Genomic DNA, 25445 nt, shown 5'->3' on the forward strand with positions numbered 1-25445 from the left:
TGAAATGACAACAAACGGCGGATTCCATTTAAAATAAGAGCTGCGTTGAGATGTTTCCTCCCCTGAGGGATGGATGGGGGAGCCCTGGAGCTCTTCCTGTATGCAGGCCGGTCCAGAGAGAAGAAACAACACAAAACCAAATGATGAAATTAAATGAAATAGCATGCAAAGGAACACACACACAAACACACACACACACGCACACACACACACACACACACACACACACACACACACACACACACACACACTAACACACATTTGCGTGTGTTCAGTCGATCTGTTTGTCGTTCAGTCGGGGTGGGGCTTTTTTTTTGTTCAGCATGCCGTTGTCTGAGTCAGGATGGAGAGATGAGGATGGGGCATCCCACTCACCCTCTGCACGGCCGGAGACACTGCTGCTGTCATGGCAACAGCAGCAGTCACCACCGCCAGCATGGGCCTATAATGCACAGACCAGGAGGAGTCACACACACACACACACACACACACACACACACACACACCCACACACCCACCCACACACACACACACACACACACACACACACACACACACACACACACACACACACACACACACACACACATAATGGGAGCACGACACACACATGGCACATATCCAGATCCTAAATATGTGCAGTTTGTCGATTCTTCATGAGTGAAAGTAAAATTCTTCTCTTTTTTTTACTGGGACAGATGTTGCAATACTGAGAATTTAAATTTACTCTCTAAAATTATGGGTTTGCAGTACTCTGCACCAAAGCACACAAATCCACAATAAGTAGGACTGAATAAAGAAAACTGTTATACGTGGACAATCTTTTGAAGATCATTTGTGTGTTTTTTAGAGGTTGTTTGACTGTATCCAACCCACTTTTTATTTTATTTTTACTTTCTAAATATATTTGTTTTTTATTTGAAAGGAAATTGTGAAATCCATGTGTTCTGGCATATTCTTCAGATAGCATCAACTATGTTCTGCCCCCACCCTCCCTCACCTTCCACGTCTCCAAATCGGAAATTTTCTCTCCGCGTTTGGGCAACATCTCGCTATTTGCTGCAAAATCAAGCCAGTCACCATATGCAATGTAGATATGACATGTGTTTTATTAACGGGATAGAAAGAGCAGACAGTGCCAACGCGATTCACATTCAAACAGGTGTGAGGAGCACGAAACAATCCCAGGTGGCGCATGTTGATCGGATATGTGGCCACACAAGAGCACATTGTGTGCATCTCTGCGCTTTTTTTTTAAAGGGTTGAGCAACCCGCATCCGAGAATAGTGTTGGCTGTTTAAAAGTAGGTCGATAGGAACTGAGAGCGACGGTTGTTTCCATGCTTTCGTCTGTGTTCTTTGTTGTTAAGCGAGGACTGTGTTTTTTCTTCTTCCTGAGCCTACCATTTAGTGAACAGCGTTTTACGCACAGGTGGGAGATACCCGCTCAGCGTGCTGTAGGACAGCCCCCCTCTCTGCTCCTCCGCGGATGATGTGAGGAAGTGACATTTTCCACCGCTGCGGTTCGGGACAGCACTGCTCCGCTGCAAACAGGTGTGCTGCCGTCCGGGTCACTTTTGCTGGGAAACAACAGAGAGGCGGCGTCCCAAACCCGGAACCAAGCTTGCTTTTACACGGGACAGCGGGGACCTGAGGAGAATCAACCCGGTGAAGTCTTTATTAGCCTGGGCTGTTTGAACGGGTTCAGACATAGAGAAAAAAGAGAGAGAGGGAGGGAGGAGAGAGAGAGAGAGAGAGAGAGAGAGAGAGAGAGAGAGAGCGAGAGAGAGAGAGAGAGAGAGCGATGGCAATGAAAAAGGCGTGCGTGGATGCGCCCAAAAGGAGCCGGAGTCCGGTCGTGTTGGAGGCGGAGATGTTCAGTGAATTTCAGGACTGGTGTCTCCGGACTTATGGAGACTCCGGTAAAACAAAGACCGTCACCCGGCGAAAATATAACAAGATCATGCAGACACTGTTGCAGAACGAGGAGTCGGATGGCGTGTATATCGACAACAGCCACATCAACGCCAAATTCAAATTTTGGGTGAAGTCTAAAGGATTTCAGGTCGGGACCAACGTGTTGGGAGAGCACATCAAGAAGGGAGCTCCGGGGAAACCAGTTCTATATGTCCCAGTCAAGACAACGGTAAAGTGTGTGTGTGTGTGTGTGTGTGTGTTTCTCTCTGTGTGTGTGTGTGTGTGTGTGCACGTGTGCGCGTGTGGCAGAGAGAACGTGCGTGTACACGCGCACAGATGTCCCATTGCCGCCGATAAGTTATCATTATTTCAGGCCGCACACATGCACCTGTCACATGAAATACAATGACAACTTATAATCTTTTGTCGTCCCGGCTCGCCCTCGTCTTTCTTGATAAAGCTTCACTTTGTCCACATCCCAACCAGAACAGCCCTATACTCTCATCCCTTGCTGCCATAGCAACGCCGGTGCCTTCTGGCAATTGCAATTGTGAAAGGTATATCGGCTATCATGCATAGCCATCTCGCCAGTGAGGTTGAAGTCCTGTCAGCGGCACGCGCCCGGGTGCAAAGCGCGAGATAATTGACTATTGACAACATTTAGTTAGAACCGTGCTGTTCAGGTCTCGTGCAGCCCGATGTGGTGATGCTGTGCGCGCGCGCGCGCGTGGATGCAACGGCATGTTCGTGGGGTCGGTAGCCTAATGTCAGGTTACTCCGGTGTGTGATGGACTACAGGGCACTAACGTCGACTATAAGATCATGTCTGATTCACCTTTCTGCTGTGCGCGCAGCAGGTTTGATTGTAAGCGATTCATCAAATAACACGCGCGCTCACTGTCCCATCTAAACCGAGCAGACCGGACTGTGTCGCGAGCGTCGCCGAGATTAGTTAGAGAGAACAAAGATGGGGTACTACTCAATACTCAAATGTCTGTCTTTTTTTTAATAGAAATGTCCCTGGGCGGCAGACAGCCCGAGCCTCGGTGTTTGCACCCCACTTCTCATTGTCCTGGGCGGGATGCAGATCGGCTCGCAGGCACTCGTTGCTCTGGCAACACCTGTGTAGTCCAGGATAGTCTGCCTCTGCCGCATTTTTTTTCATATTGTACGTTAAGATATTAAGCCCCCATAAGACCATTTAAGACTGTGTTTGCAAAAGAAACATTTTACAATTAATTTGATGGAGTGTGGTAGCTGTGCGTAATTGGTGACCACGTGAGGGGCTGTGGCGGAAACAAAAGGGTCTGATTGGGACTGATAGCGACGTACGCCCACAGACTTCTTCTACGTTTCTCTGGATGACGGGGTGAGATATTTATGCGTTACTGAGGCTGCAGGTGTGTTCAGGGTTACATTCTTCTTTTAGATAAACATGAACATGGGGAACTGTCAGCAATGCCCCCGTAGCTCTCTTTGTGCATGCGCACGCAAACACACACACACGTACACACACACACACACGCGCGCACACGCGCGCACACGCACACACACGCACACACACACACACACACACACACACACACACACAAACACACACGCACACACCATATTTCTGTATAGTGTTTTGGCCTGCTGTGCCAGAAAGGAGAGAACCACCATTTTAAATGAGCGTCTTCAGGGAATAATATTCCCCCCTCCCGCCCTGCTGGGACAATGTCTCTGTGGACCTCACAGAGCAGAACACATTTGCTCTGTGTTGGCCCCAATTACAGACTGAATACTTTGATTTTGGTTTGAATAGCACTGATCCCTCCACAGGTGTTATACCTGTGTGAATGTACAAATTAGATTATGGCCAACTGCCTTTACAAAACTCCTCTAATCTCCACTCAATATTATGTTTCCCCCTGGGCAAGAGGGCAGGTGTGATTTGTCTCCGCAGGTGCAGATGGGGCCTGAAATGTGTTGTTGATTAGCTTTTGTCTGTGGCTTTTGTAATTTCTGGTCTATATACATTCTTCTATGTCCTCTTGTCCAATATATATTCTAGCCTCCTCCAGGTGAGCCGGTTTCCTCTGTGAGTGAGGCCCATCCAATATGAAATAATTCTCAGAGGTCTGTTTAAACCATTTGGGAGGCTGAGAAAGTCGTAAAAAAAAGTGAAGCTGACTGTTCTTTGGAGAGGAGTGCACTCACTTCTTAGCTAATATCATAAAGAGGAGGAAATCTTCCCCCTGACTCGACTTGAGAATTTCAAACAACAAACAAAACCTCAGCCAACACAAGCTGCTTCTAATGATGAGTCAGTGGCAATAAATCCACAGATTAAAATGCATTTGACTGTAGCAGAGTTTTTCATTCACTGTTCGTGGGCTTTATAAATAGGCTGTCCTGGGCCAGTGGAAAAGTGACACACGAGCAGACGCACAAACACACACACACACAATGGTCACTGGCTCCTCGTACGGCTGCAGGGCCGGGGGCGTGTCTCTGGAGCTCCAGCATTGGTAGCCCTGCTGCAGCTGCTCCCAGGGTGTGCCAAGTTTCTGTATGGGGGCAGGCATGGGGCTAAATGACAGGAGGCTGGGTGGGGGTAGGGATGTCGGTGGCTGATGTGCAGACAGAGAAGGTCTCTTCTTCTGATGCATACAAGGCTGCTTCAGTGTGTGGCGGGACAGAAAGGCCGGGCACAGTGTAGCACACACTCAGTGTCGATGCCTCCTTTTCAAGCCGCACACAGAATCGTGTTCTTTCTGTATTTTCTCTGTTCATCTCTATCCTTTCCAGCTCGTTCTGTCTGCACAACTCAGTGCTCAGAGAATCCAGCAGTCCTCGGTGTGGAGATGCAACCTCGTTTAGCTCCCATTATGTCTTGATTAGAGGACGCTGGGAAGGGAGGAGGGGAATGGGACCAGAAACAGGCACAGAGATGCACCGCACACTCTGAGCACACATACTTTCTCCAGACGAGGGGAGTCAGAGTGCAGCCACTTTTCAAAAGACACGCTTAAACGCCCCATGCGTTTTCTTTTCGGCTGACATGAGCATTGTACTGACAATTTTGAAGTACTGCGCGAGCTGTTGCTTTTTGTTGCCATGCCAACTGAAATCTGTAAATATCTTTGTTCGTCTCACAACTTGTTAGTTGGACATGCTCTCAAACACACACACAGACACAAATACACACCCGCACACACACACACACACACACACTTTTGAAAAAAAAGTTAAAGTTGAATCGCTCTTTGTGGTGGAGCTGCGAAATATGGAGACATTCAACATCAGCCTGTGTAACGCTTTTTATTTTAACTTGTACAATTAGTCCAAAACATTAATTAACACTAATCAGACAAAAACAAATACATGTCCTAAAGCTAAAACGTTTAACAGTCATTCAGAAAATGAATTGGCAACTAGGGCTACAACCAAAAATGTATTATCCAGCTGTCAATTATTTTCTCATTTTAGTATAACATGTTATAAAGCAGTGACACATATCCATCACAGTTTGTCAAAGCTCAAGGTAATGCTTTTAGTCCAAAGATATTCAATATAACTATTACAGAAGACAAAAGATAACAGAAGTATTGACACGTTAAGAAGACAGAAGAAGAGGAATTTGGCAAATCTTATGAAAAAAAAGGCTCAAAATAATCAATTATTTATCAAAATGGATGCAGATTATTTTCTATTAATCAACTCAACCTTAATAATAAGCATTAAGAATTTTTCTTTAAGCAAAATTACAAAACATTTTTGGTTTTAGCCTCTCTAGTGTTTGCTGATTTTCTTTGTTATATGATAGTTAACTGAATATCTTCGATCATATAACATAAAGGATAAAGAATACAGAGGCCACCTCAATCTGGAAGGTTATAATCTAACATTTTATAAACAAAATGATTCATTGAATAATTAAGAACATGATCAGCCCTAAAGTGACAGGACAGAATAAAATGAAACAGGATTGCCACAGAATGAGGATTTCTGAAAAGAGGATTTAATAATGCTATAATTTTACAAAATAGAGGTTTGTCTTGGGACGTCCTCTCCTCGTGTAAAATTCAGAAACCCCTATTCCTAATCTGTGTCTCCGAAAAATCGTCCCTAAATGTTTGTGCCTCGCCGTCAGACGGGAAGAGGAAGATCATCATTATTATCTGATTAATTAGTCCACGTTTCCCCTGAGAGGCCCTCTTTTATGGAAGGGCCACAGAGTCAAAAGAATACTGGCCCTATTATTCAAGAGCATTTGCATGTATGCTATTTTTGCATAGAGAATCTCCGGTGCTTTTGTCCCTGTTTTTTTTTTGTCTCCTCCGTCTCTGGCAGCGCTTATTAGGGGCAACACGGGCTCGCACCCGTGGATTCAAACGACAAATGCTCCACCACCCCAAACAGGAATCACCTAGTTGTTCTAGCCACAGCTGGATTCAGCAGAATGTACCTGTGCGTGGGTGAGGTGACTTCTTCTAGTCAAACTGAGACTTTATGTCCACGTTGTGTTCAGACGTTATGTTACTGTGACTTACTGTAACATGGGTGATGGAAACTGTACTGCACGTATGTGGTAGTTTGAGAGTCTGCTCGTACAAAGAGGGGGTCGCTGATCGCATGCTCTGTGTTTCCTCCTTTCAGCACCCTCTCTGTTGCCATGGAGAGACCGTTCTTTGCTTTCCCATAGGAGGAGAAATTAACACCATTTTTAACTGGCCCGGGGGCCTCCCCCCCTGTGTGGGAGATAGTCTGAGTTCTGCTCCACGCGCACACACACACACACACACACACACACACACACACACACACACACACACTCTTTAAGACGGCAATAATCTTCCTACCACACCGCTACTGTTTTTTTAATACCTTTGCCAGGCCCACATTTAACGAAGTGGGACAGTATGATAATAGCCTTAAAATGGACTCTGTGATGATGTGTGTGCGAGTCATTTGCATACCATTTTGAGCCAGCGATTGGAATGTCAACAGTGCTAGTCTGCCGGCGCTGGTGGAACTCTCTGTGTCTCCGGCTTGTGGGATATTGTGGATGTCACACACTCAAATAATGTTCATCATGGATGCAGCTGGGAGAGCAACACACACGTACACGCACACACACACACACGCTCATGCATGCACGCACGCACACACAGACACACGTAGATATGGGTGTCGGACATGAGGGCTAGAGCACGTAATGTAGATTTAATGACAGGGCTTCATACATTTAGATAAGAGAGAAGGATGATGATGATGTAGAAAATAAAAGAAATACAAGGGGACGGATTTTATACAATATTTGGGGCACTTTGGAGGCAATAGTTTCTTTTATCTTAGTTTTCCTGTCATGCGCGCGCAAACACACACACACACACACACACACACACACACACACACACACACACATACAGAAGAAATGGATTGTACCATTTACATGTCCATTAGCCAGCTACAGAGGGGGAGATGGGGCTGTAAAAGATGACCTGTTGTCACATCGGCAGTGAGATAATCTGAGTCATAAGTGGTGTTGACACAGCCATCTTTACTCCCTACTTGCCACACACACACACACACACGCACGCAAGCACGCACGCACGCATGCACGCATGCACGCATGCACGCAGGCACACACACACACACACACACACACACACACACACACACACACACACACACACACACACACACACACACACACACACACACACACACATAGAAAGTAACTGACCACATCACTCCTGCTGCTGCAACTTAAGCTACTTATTGTGCAGCCACCCAACTAAATAAAACACCCTCCTCATGTTTTGCTTGACTTTCAAAGTTAAAGATTAAACATTTCTGCCTTTGAGATTTTTGCAAACCTTCACCTGTGAATTAAATTCCTTGTGTGGCGCATCTCTTCTATCTTTGCCGGCCTGCCTTTGTGACCCAGCTGCTTCCCGTGAACCTCCCCTCCTCCTCCTCCTCCATCACCTCCTCCTCCTGACCTGCCTGTGTGCAGGACTGCTCCTCTTTCCCTCTCTGCTACAGTGTGTGTGTGTGTGTGTGTGTGTGTGTGTGTGTGTGTGTGTGTGTGTGACTGCCAGCGGGGGTGGGGGCAGCCGACTCAACCCCTCCAGTCTCCTAGCAACAGAGCGGTTTGGTGCGGGACGGGGAGAGAGCGAGCAGGGGATGGGGGCTGGTTGTACAGTGGCTGGGGAGAGCAAAGTCCTACTGGATTAGAAAGACAGCGAGAAGGAGAAGAAGGAGGTCGAGGAGTTTTGCGGTGTTGTCGGCGATTAGGGATGCTGACATGTCTCCTTTGCTCCATGAAAATGGCTCGCTGCTGATGAGACCAAATATCTACAGCGCTGTTCAACAGCTGTTCTCCTCTGAGATGTTTCAGCTACAAGCTCTGCCCGGTAGACATGTGCTGCACTTAAACACACACCACACTCGCGAATGCACACACACTCAAAGCATGTTGTGTTTTGAGGTGAATGTTTAACTCCCTGTTGACTTGTGTTTGGAAACTTAAGAGCTTATTGAAGCAGAGGAGTCCGAAAAGGCCTTCAGGTAGCTGGATTTAATGGAAAAGTTCACTCAATATAATTTGCCAAAATTTGAAAAATTCCTAAGTAACAGCTTCTCAAATGTGTCTTTTCTCTGTTTTGAATGCCTTTAAAATGAATAGTTGTGTCAGCCAGACTAAAAAGACATTTAAAGATGTCCCTTTGGGTTTTGGATAATTGTGAGGAGCACTATATAGACTAAACAGAAAACAATTTACAATGAAAATAATAGTTACAGCCTGACACAAAGCAGACTTCAGCAGCATTAACTAAGCTAACTACAAGGTGTAACACTAGTGGGTTGCAATATGATGTATATATGATCTGTATGTCTTGAGGTTGTATTTCCGGCACATTCCCAGCAGAATATCCGGTGTGTGTTGGATATTTTTTGTTGGGGTATAATTCAGTGGAGGATGCAGCAGCGGTGTGGGTACACTGCACACCCCACAGTTGTATGAGATTATCTAAATCCAGCGTGAATGGACCTGACACCATTGTCCCAAGCAGCAGTAGCAGCAGCAGCAGCAGCAGTAGCAGCGGCGGTGGTGGCGGTGATGTCACCGGGGGAATGATGATGATACCTCCAAGTGCGATAGATTACAGCTGTGATGATGAGGTGCAGGGTTGCTATTATTTCATTTATTATCAGTACATTTATCCCATGCTGACAGGGGAGAGCGGCTAGAAAGAATGAGGGAGAGAGGGCCGGATTAAAACAAACCCGCTCTGTGAGCTGGTTTTAGTTGCCATGGCAACGATCATTACCTCGCACTTGGGAGAGCAGGAGCAAGAAGAGGAGGAGGGGGGAAGAAAGAAAGAAAGAAAGAAAGAGAGAAAGAAAGAAAGACAGGATGGAGAGGTAGGGGATGGTACATGGAGGAGAGACAGGAGGGAGGACGTAGTTGCAGGAAAACAGGGAAATTAAATGTCAATGCCAGGAACTGTGCAGAAATGTCAAGGAGAGGAGAGGAGGGGGACGGAAGTGTGATTCCTCAATGCCAGGGGGACAACTTTCTGAACTCCGGACCCTCCTCTCACTCAAACAAGAAAAGATCACTCTCCACCTCAAACCTATCTCCAGAAAATGTCAGAGTGTGTCTTATATCGGCATGGAAGAGGTGCATGAAAAGAAAAAACTAATTAAATGCCCCAAACCATTTATCTTTTCCCGTTTATGCTTGCTGGGACACTTTAAAAAAACCAGCAGGTGCAAGATAAGATCTGGTGGAAAATGCAAAGTGTTTGTAAGGATTGAAGGGATGAGAGAGTTGGAGAAAAAGATGGAGGCAGAAAGAAGGAGAAAGCCCCATGCTGTGGATGGAGGCCGTTGTCCTGGCGATCCCACTTCTATGGCGTGTCACATGACCCTTTGCCCAGCACACCTGCCCGAGAGAAATCAGTGGCAGTTTCTATGGCGACAGGGTCAGCGGTATGGGAGGCAGGATGGCTGCCAGAGGTTGTGGTAGGAGGGACTGTTAGTCTTGTACAGTGTCGGTAGTGTTATTTTTAAACATTGCAGAAATGAGGTGATGGCTGCCGACCCAGACGGGCCGAGACTTCTCCACCCGAGAGAGACATTCAAAGACAGAATGACTAGTGGACAAAACAAGAGATGATATTCCAGTGCTGGTTAGGACACCTTGTGCAGAACTGTAACCACCTGACCCATGACGCATGTGACTCAAATATCCTGCACACATCACATGGATGCAGGAAGCTCCATTTGCAGCTATAATACATGATATAGATGATACACACGTGTCATCCCTGCAAGCCCGAGGCGGGACATTCAACTGAACCCCAGTCTTTATCTGTGTTTTAGTGCTCGGATGGGAATTCGGCCCAAGACAACTCCTCCCTGAAACGTGTAGCTGTGGTGGAAGACTTCTTCGACATCATCTATGCCATGCATGTGGAGATGGGCGCCGACCCGGGAAGAGCACCCAAACATGCAGGCCAAAAGAAGACCTACAAAGCGGTGGGTAAATCCAAACAGGTACCTGCTGGGTGCAGCTAACCCTGCTAGCACTGCTCACAGGAGTGAAGCAAAAGGAAAGATTGTTTGCACACTGACATTTGTTAACTTCCCACCCAATGTTTTTTGACTAGACTTTTTTGTTGGTGTGAACAATAAACAGTCAATACCGGGTTTAGCCTACAAACACACCAGGCTGAGGGTCTACAGCCATGCTGGCTGCTCAGTGACGCTGTACGTAGGGGCAGTGGTGATTTGAGCTAACTGCTAATGTCAGCGTGATAGCATGCTCACAGTGACAATCAACCTGTTGATAGATATGTTTATGTTTTATAGATATGTCATCCTCTGGGGGACCATGAATGTTTGTACAAAATAGCATGACAATACATCCAATAGTTGTATTTCAGTCAGGTTTGTTGTTACTGATGCTGTTTGTCTGTAAAAATAATAAAAAATAATGGAAGCATTCAACTCACAGCTTGCAGAGAACATCTCCTTTTCCTTTGAGTGAAAAGTGTCGCACAGTTGGAGTTCGTTTTTAAAATTCCCAGTTGGATTATTTAATTTAAAAGAAGTGAGCAAACCTTCTGGAGCTCGGCTAAAGCCATGTTAAAGTTAGACCTCATCAGTGTTTTTTAGTCCGTGAAACATAATGTATAACATCAAGAGTTACCAAGGGAACAAGTAACCACCAGAATAACAAAGTACTAATGGTGCTCAAGAGTTTTTATGGTGCCACATCATTGATGTCTCGAGAACAAAGGCAGTCAGAAATATGAGTTTATGTTGCAAATGGAGGTATGGTTTCGGGTCGGGTGGTATCCTGACAGAACGAGGGGCTTTGTATGCAGCTCTTGGTGCAGTGTTGTGTGTGTGTGGCCGGGTGGGAGCGGGGAGCAGGACTCTGGTACCCCCCCCCACCCCCCCCCCCCACCCCCCCCACCCCTCAGGATTGGAAAATAATAATCATAGAGCCTCTTCCTCTTGCCCTGTAGAGAGGTCCTGTCACGTCTCATAGAGTGTACCCTTTTGAGGAGGCAGCATCACTGGGGCAGGGCATAATATGGAACTGTCACTGTGGCCTTCTGGGAGGTGCACGCTCCTCTGGGTGGCCTTTCCCTCTCAGCTGCCTCAAGGGGCCGGGAGGGTAGGGGTGGGGCCATGAGGGTAGAGGTGGAGGGGGTGGGGTGGGCAAAGGGAACGGGGAGCTGTGGCAGTGGTGATGGTGGGCCGGTGGGGGTGGGCACCCCCGCTGCCTCTCCATGGTCACGTGAAGGTCGCATTTTACAGGGAAACGCCAGAGGGGGTGAGCAGGGGAGGGTGGCATAGCAGTGGAGACAAACAGAGAAGGAAGGCTGAGCATGAGAAAGAGGTGTAGGGATGAGTCGACTGCACCTGAGAGAGCAGGAGGAGAAAGATGACCAACACTGATTGTTGTGTAGATTGTCAAAGAAGAAATACGCGCAGCTGGAATTAGGCCACTCACGAGAAATTGCCTAAAGGGAGGATTCCTCCTCATGTCACATCCATGATGACGCATTACCACTGACCCCAAACTTTCACACATGCACAGTACAAAACAGACCAAAAAAAACCCCCTGCGCACACAGTTTGAGTTCACAGCCTGGGCCATAACTGCTGCCATTTTTGTTAATAACCCGGTCTCCTCTGCTCACTCCCCCGGCACAGATAGCAGAGACCTACGCCTTCCTGCCCAGAGAGGCGGTGACTCGGTTCCTAATGAGCTGTGGAGAGTGTCAGAAGAGGATGCACATCAACCCGAGCACTGCGGAGTTCAAAGGTAATGGCACACATCTGACCTGTGGAGGGCTCGCTAATGCTGGAGACATCATTAACTGATATGTTTTTTTTTTAGATCAACCTTTAAGAGCGTAAAGCTCAAATCCTTTGACATACTGACATGGGAAAAGGGTTAATTACAATGCTGCAATGCATGCTGGGATTGCAGAAACCAATCAATCTTCTCCTACAAGAGCCAGATGTTAACGTTGTAGGATTCTGTGAAATAATTGTATCATAAGATCCATGGAAATATTTATTTGGTTTATCCCATAAGAAAAGAGGTGAGTTCTCCACTGTCCTGTCAGACACTAAATATGAGCTGGTGTGATTGTAGGTATTTATACTGAGATTAATAAAACATAGTGTATATATCCATCACTGGCATGCTGTAACAAAGACCCAAGAGGACCACATATCTGGGATTGTATATACCCACGAAAACGATCACAGAGTCCCTCTAGTGGCTGGTATGGAGACTGCGGACAGCTCTCAGCCACTTTGTTTTGATATCAGAGCAGCCTGCTGCACGGATTTCAACCCTTTGCAGTATTGTTAGTTATAATAGAGCAGAGCCCCCCTCCCCCTCCCACCCCTTCTCGTTGTCAGAGCTCAGTCAAATTCTGAAGCCTATTATAATTCTCTGATGCTCATCACATATTAACATCAATATACCTGTTTTGAAATCACAGAGCAAATACTCTCATTGTAACTCCAAAACTTGCTTGATACTAATCACACACCAAAAAAATCCAATAATAGTTATGTGTATATCCATAGATACTGTACAAACAGGAACTGGTAACTGCTTACTCAGGATACATTTGTTGCTCCCAATTTAAAGTATGGGGGTGATTTTAGTTTTAATTGGTAAAGTAACCAAAGATTTTAGATAAACGCAGTGTAGTAAAAAAGTACACTATAAATAAATACTTAATTAAAGTACCTTTAAATTGTACTTAAACATAGTACTTGAATAAAAGTTGACTATTTAGTTACTTTCTTGATTCATCATCTTGATCTATGTTTTTTTAGATAATACATTATTATTATTAAATTAAATTATGATCTATTAGTTTGTATATTTTTTTGTGATTTGCCTGTTTCTTTTGCTGTCTTTGACAGAAAATGACAGACCCACCTCGCTGGTCCCGGACCTTATTGATTACAACATGCCTCTCACTGCCACCTACCTGAAACAAATGAAGCTGCAGTGCATGACAGCCACTGAAAGGGTAAGTTCCTATTTTCTGCAAAAGGGCACAGAAACACGTGTCCTGATGGGATTGATTAGAAAATCAATCACTATTAACGTCTCCTTCTCACCACGTTCGTGTTTGTATTGACTGCACAAATCCTGTGGTTAATGTTGTCTTTAGTCTTGTGGAGGCTGTGGGGAGACACACTTAGTGCAGGCAGAGTAAGACAACCTTCCTCTATACTTTTAAGTCCATATTAAACATTCAAAACAGTCCTCCTGCTGGGTGGGGGGGGGGGGGGGGGGGGGGCTCAGTGTGAAATGAGGATTAGTAAATCATCTGCATGACGTCACGTGTGAGACCACGCCCATGTGTGGCTGTGACAGAAACCCTCAGAAACCACTGTCACTAAAGTGCATAGAGCGCCGCTCGATGATGATAATGTAGAACCTCACTCACGCATAATTAGGATTATCCGGAACAATGACCCAGACTGTGATTTGCGGGTGAGTACAAATTAACAAATGCTCAAAGTGTTGGTCACATCTGTGTGCAGACTCAGAATGAGCAGGGCCAATAATTTAATAATTAACCAACCGGGAGGGTTATCTCAAATGTTGTAGCGATTTGTTCCATATCTCTGCTTCGCCGGTTCAGAGAACAGTTAAAAATGCAGCAGGTTTTTATTTCTGTTGACAAAAAGCAGACCAGTAGAGAGTGTGTGAGTTTGTACCTCGTGTGCAGCCAACTGTTTGCATGTTGTTTTGCAGAACTTTGGTGATCGTTACAGTACAACTCCGCCTTTCTCTTTGACATATGAATAAAGAAACAAATTATACATGGTGACAAAAACATGCCTTGCATTAGTTTTATATCCTTTTCAACCAAACATTCTCCCGGTTATACAACTTAGTATGACCATTTAGATTGGATACACGCATAGTTGTGACATGACAACTAAAATAGACTCTGCAACTAGTGAGTGTTAGTCCTTAAAACATCAGAAAAACAGATGGCAATCAAAATATCCTCTCCTGATTGCTGGTTCCTTCCATAAAATAAATCCAAAATTATGTATTTTACTGTGGCAAGACAAAAATATACAAGACAAAAATATACAAGACAGCAAACTGGAAAAGCTGGAATCACTGAATGTTTGGTCTTTTTATTTAAAAAATGACCCAAACAAGGAATAGATTGTCAAAACAATACATAGTGGTGATCAACATCTAACTCTTTTTGAGAGAGAACCCTTTTAGAAGTTAATCTGCGGACTGCATGAATTACATACTTTCCTAAAGCCTAGACGCTAACGATGCTTGAAACGGTGTAATTAAAGACTCTCTCTCTCTCCCTTTAATGCCACCTTGCTCACTTGGTACCTAATGGAGTTGCCACTGAGCATTTTGGTCCTCCTCAGAACCGTTACAGAGGGACAGATGCATGCTCCCGAGAGTTGAATGCCATTCGTGTGCTCGAGTGGCCGGAATGAGACGGCGAGATGATATTTCCGCTCTGTTCCCATCACACAGTCGTAGTTTTGCTCCTCTTTCTGCCAGCTGACAGAAGAGAAGTCCCATATTTGTTGTTCATCGTGATGTAAACGTGCTGCTTGTTTCTGTAGTATGAAGCCGAAGCTCCGGACAGCTTTTGAATAGTTTGTGAGATTATTCCGCTGTCCTTTGCTAATCCTTACCCTCGTGGTTTACTCATATATTTGTGTTACGCTACAACAAGCATCCTCAGGGTCTCTACGTAACTGTGTTATAAATAGCAGCGCTCCAAGAAACATAACAGGGAGCCTCCTGCTTTTTTTCCTTCTTAACCAGACTTTGGCACGGTCTGCTGAGATTTAAATCAAGAAAAATGTCATGAATGTACTGTACATTGAAAGTGTAATTGGTTGTGTTTGTACCTCCTGAAGCTGTTTCAATGCAGTGGGGGACTAGATTCTCAGTATGAATGTAAAGCTCAGCTGAAGCTAATCATCCCTATCACGTAGCTCACTGGATGCGTAAAGAGGGAATTTCATGCTTAAACACAGGAATGCCTCCACTTAATTTGTGCTTTAAAATGCATTTCTTTCACAGACCGAAGACTGTGGATTTTGTCCCCCATCAACAAGGGATTTCCTTGTGTGTTACTTATATGGACAGGATCAATCATACCAATAGTAAACCACCGGTATTGCTAAACGTGTGAACCTACGATGCAAAAAAACACAATGAATGTTTCTTCTTCGGGAAACGTAACAATCTTGTTCCCGACACTGAGTTTTCACGTCCAGGTTCCCTCTCCCCGTGTCACAGTCTCTGCCTTCCTATCCTCAGGATGACAGTTCGGTGAGCAGCGAGGACATGAACGGCGTTGAGCCGACCTGGGTCGCAGCTGAGCCGCCACCAGTGCGTGAGCCCAGTCCACCAAACGGAGAGAGAGTCAGCAACCCAGCAGCCCCCATTAAAGAAGAGGATGGTAAAACATCTTGTACTGGTGGTTACTGGCTTGATGGGTTTATATCTGTTTTTACTCCTTTTTAGTTTAGTATGTACATCTGTAATCTGAAGGTTTATTCACTACGTGAAAAGGGCACAGATTGAGGATACACAGGAAACAGCTTGCCTTGTTCTTAGTGGACTAATCCACATAAATCCACTATTACAGGGGGTGGGACACCACCGCATCCCCAATCCATTGGGCACACCTCTTTCTCTCAGGGTACAGGGTTTAGAGAAGTAGGACAAAGGCCAATATCAACCATCGCAGATTAGGCACCACTATAGAAAAAACCCATTGAAATGGAGAATGACTCTGTCCTTGGGAACTAGATGTAGAAAGCATCACAATACAATCAGTACACGCCATAATGGAGGTTAGAAAGCTGTACTTTGCACACACCAGGAAGTGAAGGCTCCCTTCCCCCATCAGTCCCTCCTCATCCTCATCTCTTTCTCTTTTCGCTGTTAGAACTCAGGAGATTCCTCTCTTCTCCCCTAACTTTTATTTATCGTGACAGTTGACCCCAATACCCACTTCCCTAACAGTTTCAGAAAGCACAGCATGTGGCATGAAGCCCCCATCCCCCTGTAGTCACACACCCACTCTGTCGTTATCCAAGACAGAAGCAGTGCCTATTGTCGTAAACAAAGTCACAAGCGTGCAAAAAATGATGACAGACATCCGCACAGCTCATCGCTGTATCTTCTGCTGCTTCCCTTTCTGCCAGATGACGTCTCCTCGGAGAGCGGCAGTGCCAACGGGCTGCCGGCCCTGACCTCCCCTGAGGCGCTGGCTGTGGGTGGGAACCCCCCAGATGGTGTGGCCCCTTACGGGGAGGTGACGGAGAACGGGCTGAGCGCTCCCCTGGACTTCAGCACCACCTCGCCCTCGTCCACCTCTGAGGATCAGCAGCCGGTCAATCTGAGCGACAGACTGCTGCCGGCGGGGAGCTCGTCACCAAACTCTTACCCCGCAGAACCCAACAGGAAGTACCCCATCAAAACAGAGTACAACAACAAGGTAAGAACGGAAACTTGACTTTATCTTTCTCATGAGGAGACGACTTGAGAAAACGCAGCTCTTGAGTCTGTATAATCTGAATTAATGGTCTTTTTGGTGCATTTCTGTGTGTTTTTAGTCCCCTCCTTACAGCTCAGGGAGCTATGACTCTGTGAAAACTGAACTGAGCATGAGCGCTGAGGACTTGACCTCCGGTCGGGCGCAGATAATCGACGACGACGATGACGATCACGACGACCACGACGACAGTGACAAGATCAATGACGCTGAGGGCATGGACCCTGAGAGACTCAAAGCCTTCAATGTAAGTAACCTGTCTAAACGGTGAGAATACCAACCAGTCCTGCTAGATATCACCCAGCCTGGCTGAATTATTGTTATTATAAGTATATCGTACTCAGAAATATTTTTTGAATTCTCATATCCTGACTTAATATAGGCACATACTCAATGCTCCCTATTTATTCTGTGAAAAACACCATCTGTGCATTTCTGAATCTAATGGACACGAATACAGTAGAGTTGCAGAAATGCAACCATGAGTGAATAAGCAAACACTCGAGATATTGTCCTGAATATGAGCAATGATTCAATTTCCACCGCCCCTGTTTTCATCACCTCCCCCTTCCTCTTTATCCTCTCTTCTTCCACTCTACCTCTGATGCTCCCCCATCCCCTGCCTTCCCTTTTCCTCTCTTTTGTTTTCGACTCTCACACCCCTCTCTCCAACCGGCTCCCCCTCTCCATTTTTCTGCTCTATATCCCCTCTCACCCCTCCCCCCCGCTCTCTCTCTCTCTGTCTCTGTCAGATGTTTGTGCGTCTGTTCGTGGATGAGAATCTGGACCGCATGGTGCCCATCTCCAAACAGCCCAAGGAGAAGATCCAAGCCATCATCGAGTCCTGTAGCCGCCAGTTCCCGGAGTTTCAGGAGCGCTCCCGCAAGCGCATCCGCACCTACCTCAAATCATGCCGCCGTATGAAAAAGGGTGGTTTTGAGGTACAAAGTGCCCCACATGCATTCACGAATCCCAATAAATCCTGTGTTTCACATTTCATAAAGTGCAAACATCTTGCTTGCCACCTTCTGGCAGATACGACCAACACCTCCTCACCTCACCTCTGCCATGGCTGAGAACATCCTCGCTGCCGCCTGTGAGAACGAAACCCGAAACGCTGCAAAGAGGATGCGGCTCGATGTCTACCCAGCGGTAAATGTCTTGGCAGTTGGTGTTTGTGAATTGGCCCAGCAGGGATTTTGGGGAATGCGCTCGCGCGGCTATGCATCATTAACGCCAAGCTGCACAACACAAACTACAATATCCTCCCCAAAAACTGAAAAACATTTTAATTTATCATAGGATGAACCGGATTCTGTTGACAAGACCAACTCAAGGGACCCGGCGTCTGTGGCCCCGTCAGGGTTCACCATCTCCAGCGCAGCTTTTGCCCAAGACCAGCTCTACACCAACGGAGGCCTCAACTACAACCTGCGGGGATACGGGACAGTCGGCAGCAACCAGCAGAACTCTGGTGCTGCACACACCAACGGTGAGAAGCTTTTCCCACCAAGCAATGAGGCTCGAAGGGGAATTATTAATGCTGTGTATTTAGAAGGAGCGGATATTCAGCTCATTGCCCCTTTCAATGAAGGGTTGGTTCATGCAATTCACAACAATGCAAACACATTTTCTAATTTAAGTCTCCACCTCAGAGATTCCACTGTGATATTATTGCTGCCTTCAAGTTTAACCAAAGAGCTCGTGGTTACAATACAGGAAGTCACAATGTGCTCATAGTGTTTCGGTTGGGAGAGCACCGCTGCTAGGCAACGGCAACATTGAAGCCAAAAGGCACAGAGGCTCACAATCTAACAAGCTAGTGAATGGGTAATGTTATGCAGGGGAAACAAAAAGCATAATGAAAAGACGAGGCCTTTGGAATACCGACATTTTCCTCAGACAAATATAATTCTGAATAAAACTAAAATTACAATATATCGATCACCATCCACTGAAATACATCTGTACCCTAAGAGAGAGGGGTGCACAATGAATACAATGATACCATGACTTTTCTTCTAATGCCACCATCAGGTCAAATTTTGTATTTGTTTAATACTTTGGTACAAAATCCAGCACTCTGGAAACTATTCCCAACACTCACAGCTGTATTTGATGGAGGATGTGGTAAACATCACTATCGCTTTGTCTCAGTACAGCTTTGGATACCACAAACTAAGCTTCCAAGGCATTTCTTAAAATAAGCATTGTCTGATATTTGTCTAATTACAAAGTTAGCATGCACACATTTTATTTTCTTAGAGATATTGAGCTCCTCTTTGATGCATCTCTGAAATACTAGAATGTTTTTTTCTGCCATGTTCAGGGTATTTAGTCTTAACATAGTTTGATACCTCGACATGTTGACACTTCTCAGTTTCCTGCCACCTTTTTGACCGTATGTTGCATAATTTCTTCTTTAACCATCGCGATCGTGTCCGCAGGTCCCACAGATCTGAGTATGAAGTCAGTCGGCCCAAACTCCACCACCTCCAGCTCCAACAGTCACGGTCAGGGAGGCGGCGGCGGCGGCGCTTCGGCTCAGCTCAGCCCCCCGGAGGTCACGGCGGTGAGGCAGCTCATCGCAGGTTACCGGGAGTCCGCCGCCTTCCTGCTCCGCTCAGCGGACGAGCTGGAGAATCTGATCCTGCAGCAGAACTGAGTCCGAGCCAAACCTTCTCGCAGCCTGTCCATCTCTGTCGCCCTCGGTCACACATCTCTGGGCGGACATTCATACAAAGACACAAATGCACACGAGTGATACTGCAGCGCACAGTGGGTCCTGTAGGTACAGTACCTTTACTTATTCCCCACGTGTTTATGTGTTTGGACGGGCCAGAACATATCACAGGCTGACAAATGTTTATTTATGCATTTGGTTCACTTTGACCTTAGTGCCCTGTTATTTGTAGCCATTCATCCCATTCAGTTCATTTTAACCCTTCAACCTTCATTCGTCTCAGGAAGCGATGATCTATGTGAAAGCGTTATCTTCATTGGTGCACAGGGGAGAACCAGAACCTTAAGTGAGCTGTGACCATGATGCCACATTGGCTCGTTTATGCAGATGTTTGGACAAATTAATAGTTGAATGGTAGCGATTTAGTATCATATCCTTGTTTCTATTTTTACACCAACCTAAAAATATGCTGTACAGTGGCATGATCCGATCGGGTCGTCTGAATCAAGTCATTTCTAAACGATAATTCTCTCCAAATTCACTTCTGTTTCATGGAAAGTTTGGAGTATTGCATTCTGAAAGTCTGCAGATGAATCGCTGCTAATTCCACTGACCTCAACTGCTACAGAAGGATGTGCTGACTTAAATATACGCAAAAAAAAACAGGACAGTGTTTGATAGTTTTCACCTGAAAAGTTTGACCGCCAGATCCGTCAAAGCTATACCTCGGTCCTGCTCTGCTGGAGTGGTTTACAGAATCGTAGACATGTGGTTACTAAGAGAGAAAAGACTCATTACCCAACTTTATTTTAATTATTTTATGATGAATATTTCTTTCACGGGCAACTTCTCATTACTTAAAAAACGAAAGGAGGCTTTTACAAAGCCTGGGTATGCAAATTGAGGTCAGAGACACCTGTCAGGGAAAAAAAGGAGATTAATATATTGTTTAGACTCTTGGTTTATAACCAGTGCTACTGGAACAGAGGAAAACGGTGCAATATTGAAGATAATCAGTAATGGTGTGCTTACTGAAATGACTCAGACTTGCAAAAGCGTTTTAAGGCAAAAAGACGGAGTACTTTACAACAATCTCTTCTCGCTGTAACTGTCAAGTTGTAAAAAAAAAAAACAAAGAAGAAAAAAAAAGAAACGATATCCCATGCAGCATTGTAGCCAATTTCAATGTTGTTTGTTGTGAATACCGATCTTTGATCGCGAACCTCATAACTGAGGCACTTTCATGTATTGGGATCAGTCAGCCGTCGTGGTAAACAGAAATGGGACCTGGCAGAAAAATGAGACTTAATGTTGCACGTCTTCTTTTTCTTTTCTTTTTTTTTTACTTTCAAGTGATTTTTGGGGTCTTTTCGTGAAGGAATTGTCCTGTGAGTATTTTGTAAGTTAAAAAGGAGCATATTGAGCTCACATGCATCGGTGTAACCCCTAACATCCATGTGGCTTTACTGGATGTGGTGTGAGTGTGTGTGGGCTGTATCATTCCGTCTGACCTCAGCTGTGTCAAACCCTCTCGCTCATCTCCATCATAGATATCATGTCTGAAAACACACTGTCTGAAAAGAAGCAAGAGACAATCTTTGAGAATGATGTAATCGCATCACAGTTTACTCTCCCAGCTTTCTGCAAGTGTGTGTGTGCGTGTGTGTGTGTGTGTGTGCGTGTGTGTGTGTGTGTGTTGGTGGTCTGAGTGCACACAAGAGTACTCAAAGCAGATCTAGAGCACAGTCTCACAACAGACACTTTTAATGGCGAGTCACTCGGCACAAAAAACATGTTGTTTAAGTGTGTGTGTGTGTTTTTATTCCCTTTTTTATGTTGGTGTAAGTGTTGGTATTGACAGTATGTTTATGGTTTTCTGCTTGTGTATAAGTGGAGTGACCCAGTTTGTACCACATCAATCTGTGAAGATTTAATTCAGTCGGCTGAAACATTCCAAACAAGGACAATGACTCTTCAAGCGGCCGAAAAGTGGCTCGCACCTTATTGATTAGTCAAAGTTTAGAGAGATATATTTCTGTATTTATCACAAATCTTATCAAATTTATCAGTAATTTATCATGAATCAGTCTATTTCTCACCACCACCAGGCTGGTCTAGAGTTGGATTCACATCCTAAATGACCATTTCACATTTTTATTCCCATTGTCATGATTGGGATTGCATTACATTTAAATTATTTTAAACTATTGCAAGTTTGGAAGCACTTTAAAGCTCAGGATTAAGGTAACAGTGATTTGAGTGTGTCTTTACCTCATTTGGATTATCAGCTTCAGTTCAAACATATTAGGAACTGATTATGACAACGGACCGAAGCAGCGCTCATGCTTTATAGATGAAAAAAAGCATACAGCTCCTTTTTTGAAAACCTCGTTGGAGCTCAGTTTGAACTCATTGCAGAGGGGTGTTTAATAAAGGAGACTCAGAAAAGCCAAGTTTATTGTCAAAAGTCCGTCTCAAATTCGTCTATCAACTGGAGCATAATAATGGTTTGGAGCTGAATCTGTTTCATCTCATGAGGAGTGGCTCGTAGAGATGAACCTACAGATAATTATCGCCTGTATCTGCAGCTCCCCTCGACATTACAGAACTTTAAAGTGGGTTTTGGCACATTGTTTAGGTGTCCTGGCTGCCCACTGCCACTGTGCACTACCTGCTCAGCACAAAACAGCAGACAGACACAGTCAGCGACTAGCCGGTGAACACAGTCGAGCAATTAGCAGCTGAAGAGAGACTCCCTCAGCAGATGGTGGGGACCAAAAACGGAGCTAAAACAGAATATTACAGGGAGACAGAAACAGCACCCCAAATTAATAATAACGTTGTTTCGTATCAGCTTAATGTTTAAATAAGCAACTGTTTTGATAACACGTTCACCGCATCAACTTAAAAAAAGTGATGATATGATCTGTGTTTGCAGTGTTAAGCTATCAGTTGGATTGTGTTTCTTGGTTTGTACAAGTGACACAACAGCTTTAATTGAGTTGCATTTAAAAGCACATTCGTCCACTTGAATCCGGTGAAGGATGACAGATTCATTGTAAAACACAGTTTACGCCTGAAAGCTAACCCGACACAAACCGGGGCTTCAAGACAGACTTCTTTAAACCTTCTGATTTACTGAAATACGCCTGCTTTATGAAACACCCCTCTGGACATAATCATAGATGTACGTGGGACCCGAGTCCTCACACATGTCTTCCTTGTCTCCTCCAACCTGCTCGTTCGTCACTGCAGCCGCTCAGATCCTCCCACGTCAAACTCAGTGATGTCACGCTGTCCCATTCTCACAACCAAACATTAGCTTGCAGATTTTGTAAACTGTCTTAAGTCTACGCTGAGCAACATTTGTGCTGAAGTTACTGTGATCAACGACAACCACTTGTTGTCATGTTGTTGTTTTGTTTTTTCTAATAATGCCCAATGGATTTTCTCTTTGTATTGACTGGACAATGTAATCTATTGGTGTTAAAATGCCCTGGTAGCTTGTGGATTGCTTAAGTGGTCAGATAAATGTACTGTATAGCTGTACAAAGAGTGATACAAGATGTTTTAAACCTTTCTTTTCTCTGGGTACAGCACCGTTAAAAAAGAAAAAAAATCAAAGTGGTTTTAGCCTTTGCTCGTTTTAACTTATCATTTGGTGGTGGTCTGTATTACTTCTATTGTTATTTATATTATTTCAATTGTTGCCTCTCCTGCACTGATAAGAGACTGTAGCTCTGTGCAGGAGGTTGTACTGTAAACCTGTGTGAAGCTTTGTATCCCCCCCCTCTGGTTTTGGACTCAGTGAAAGTGTGATGTTTACATGTACAGTTTTTCAGAATACATTTGTGTTTTATTCAGGCTATATTTTTCTTTTCCTCACCTGCACCCCAAATCTGTGTACATTTGCCCAGATATTTCCCTTTTTGTTGTTTCATCGCATCAAAGTGCAGACGTGCACCTCTTTGACTTCTTGGTCACGCGGTCATGAAGTGTGCCATCGGGTCGGCTCGATGTTGTGGTGGCTTTCAGCATTAAAATAGAAAAGGTAAATCTTAAGTAAACGGGAGCTTCACAACTTCTCAAAGTGGACCAGCAAAGACTTATTAAGGATCAACTTTAATCACCTGTTTTAGAATACTATTGTGGCCTAAATGGAGATCGGTGGGGTGTAGGTACATTTATTATACTACATTAAGTGCTCAGAACCTTTTAATATCCTGGCCGTATTTTCAGGGAAAAGTCCTTAATCCGACTGGTACCCTGAAAGGTACACTTTGACCTGTTGTAATATCTCCTTGGTAACATAAAGCCATTCCCCTCTCCTGGCCTTTTTTTAAGGGGAACCCATAAACCTCAGGAAATACTGAATCTCCAAGTTTAGTTTTTATCCAGTGATTTCTTCTGAAATGAGATTTAAATCTCAAAAAGAAAACCATTAACATTTATACGAGATGTCTATTGTTTTGTACATTCGTCATTGTGATTTAAAAGTGGAACTTTTTCCAGTACCTGTGACCTAATAGTTTGATTTTTTTTGGGAGTGTTTATAGGTATGGATATTTATTATTATATGTGAAACAAAAAGACAAAAGAAAAGGTTGAACCTGTTTCATTTGTATGTGTGTTTCATGCAAAAATGTCCAGGTGAGATTCTCTCTGCCTATTACATATCACTGATGAGGGACCTGTGTTTGTTTGGAAATAGCGCTTTTTCAGTGTTGCATCAACGCTATGAAAAAAAGAAAAAGAAGAAAAAAAAACACACACCAGTGGTTTTACCAACAGCAGAGCTCCAAGGCGCTCCTCTTCTCCTGAGATGTCAGTAATTGAATAAAACAGTTCGATGAGCCATCAAACTGAGACCTCACTTGTTTCCTTTCTTCATTCAAATTGTGTCAGCTCAGTGTTTTCAGGAGTTGTGTTCTTTGTCCACAAGAGGGCAGCAGAACGCAGTGGGAGGAAGTTAACAGTTCACACAAAGAGCTCTTTTCACCAGGGAGAGGCCATCTTCAGGTCACTTTGCGATCATGCCAGATCACTTTGATTGTTGCAGTAAGTGTTGTCTATCTGGAGGTTTCTCCACAGAGGATCATGGAGCTCAACCAGAGTGCTCAGTTCAGCCGGGCAGCCAGCTCCAAGAAGAGTCCTGCTTGTTCCAGACTTCTTCCATTTAACAGTTATGGCGACCACTGTGCTCTTGAGGGCCTTCAAGCTGAACATTTATTTGTGTGGCCTTCCCCTGATCAGCACAATCCTGTAGGCTATTCCTTCCTTCCACAGCTTAGTTTTCTTTCTTTCTTTTGAGACCTTATATATAAACAGATGCCTTTCCTCATCAAGTCCAATCAGTTGAAGTTAGCAAGAGAAACGGGAGACACTTGAGCTAAATGTCTAAATACTTCTGTCAATGGGATATTTCCTTTTTGTTCTTTTTGATAACTTTTTCACTCTGTCATTGATTAGTGAAAACATTTATTTCAACGATTTTAGCATACGACTGCAATACATTAAAATGTGAAAAAGGTGTATGGATTGCTTTATGAATGCATTGTATCCATAAAGATACACACAATATGCAAGTACAGTGAAAGGGAGATCTGTCATTTTATGGATTGACAAATTAAACTTTATTATATGTACATTAATGCTCCTATTAGTGGTTCTATAATTGGTCTTTTCACACCATTTACACAATGTTAACATACTGTTGTTTATCAAGCATAATGTTTACCA

At 44.6% G+C, this 25445-nt stretch overlaps 1 protein-coding gene across 1 annotated transcript; it reads left to right on the forward strand.

The window, feature by feature from the left end:
• Positions 1-1803: 1803 nt before the first annotated feature.
• On the forward strand, positions 1804-24556 carry nol4la (nucleolar protein 4-like a). Its single transcript, XM_034537698.1, has 11 exons — positions 1804-2145; positions 10296-10451; positions 12141-12252; positions 13377-13486; positions 15781-15922; positions 16674-16966; positions 17085-17270; positions 17776-17964; positions 18059-18181; positions 18326-18515; positions 19471-24556. The coding sequence occupies exons 1-11, from the start codon at positions 1804-1806 to the stop codon at positions 19686-19688; spliced, it is 2061 nt and encodes a 686-aa protein (XP_034393589.1). The 3' UTR covers positions 19689-24556.
• Positions 24557-25445: the final 889 nt, after the last annotated feature.

Source organism: Cyclopterus lumpus, chromosome 7, assembly GCF_009769545.1.
Source record: "Cyclopterus lumpus isolate fCycLum1 chromosome 7, fCycLum1.pri, whole genome shotgun sequence".
Classification (NCBI taxonomy): domain Eukaryota; kingdom Metazoa; phylum Chordata; class Actinopteri; order Perciformes; family Cyclopteridae; genus Cyclopterus; species Cyclopterus lumpus.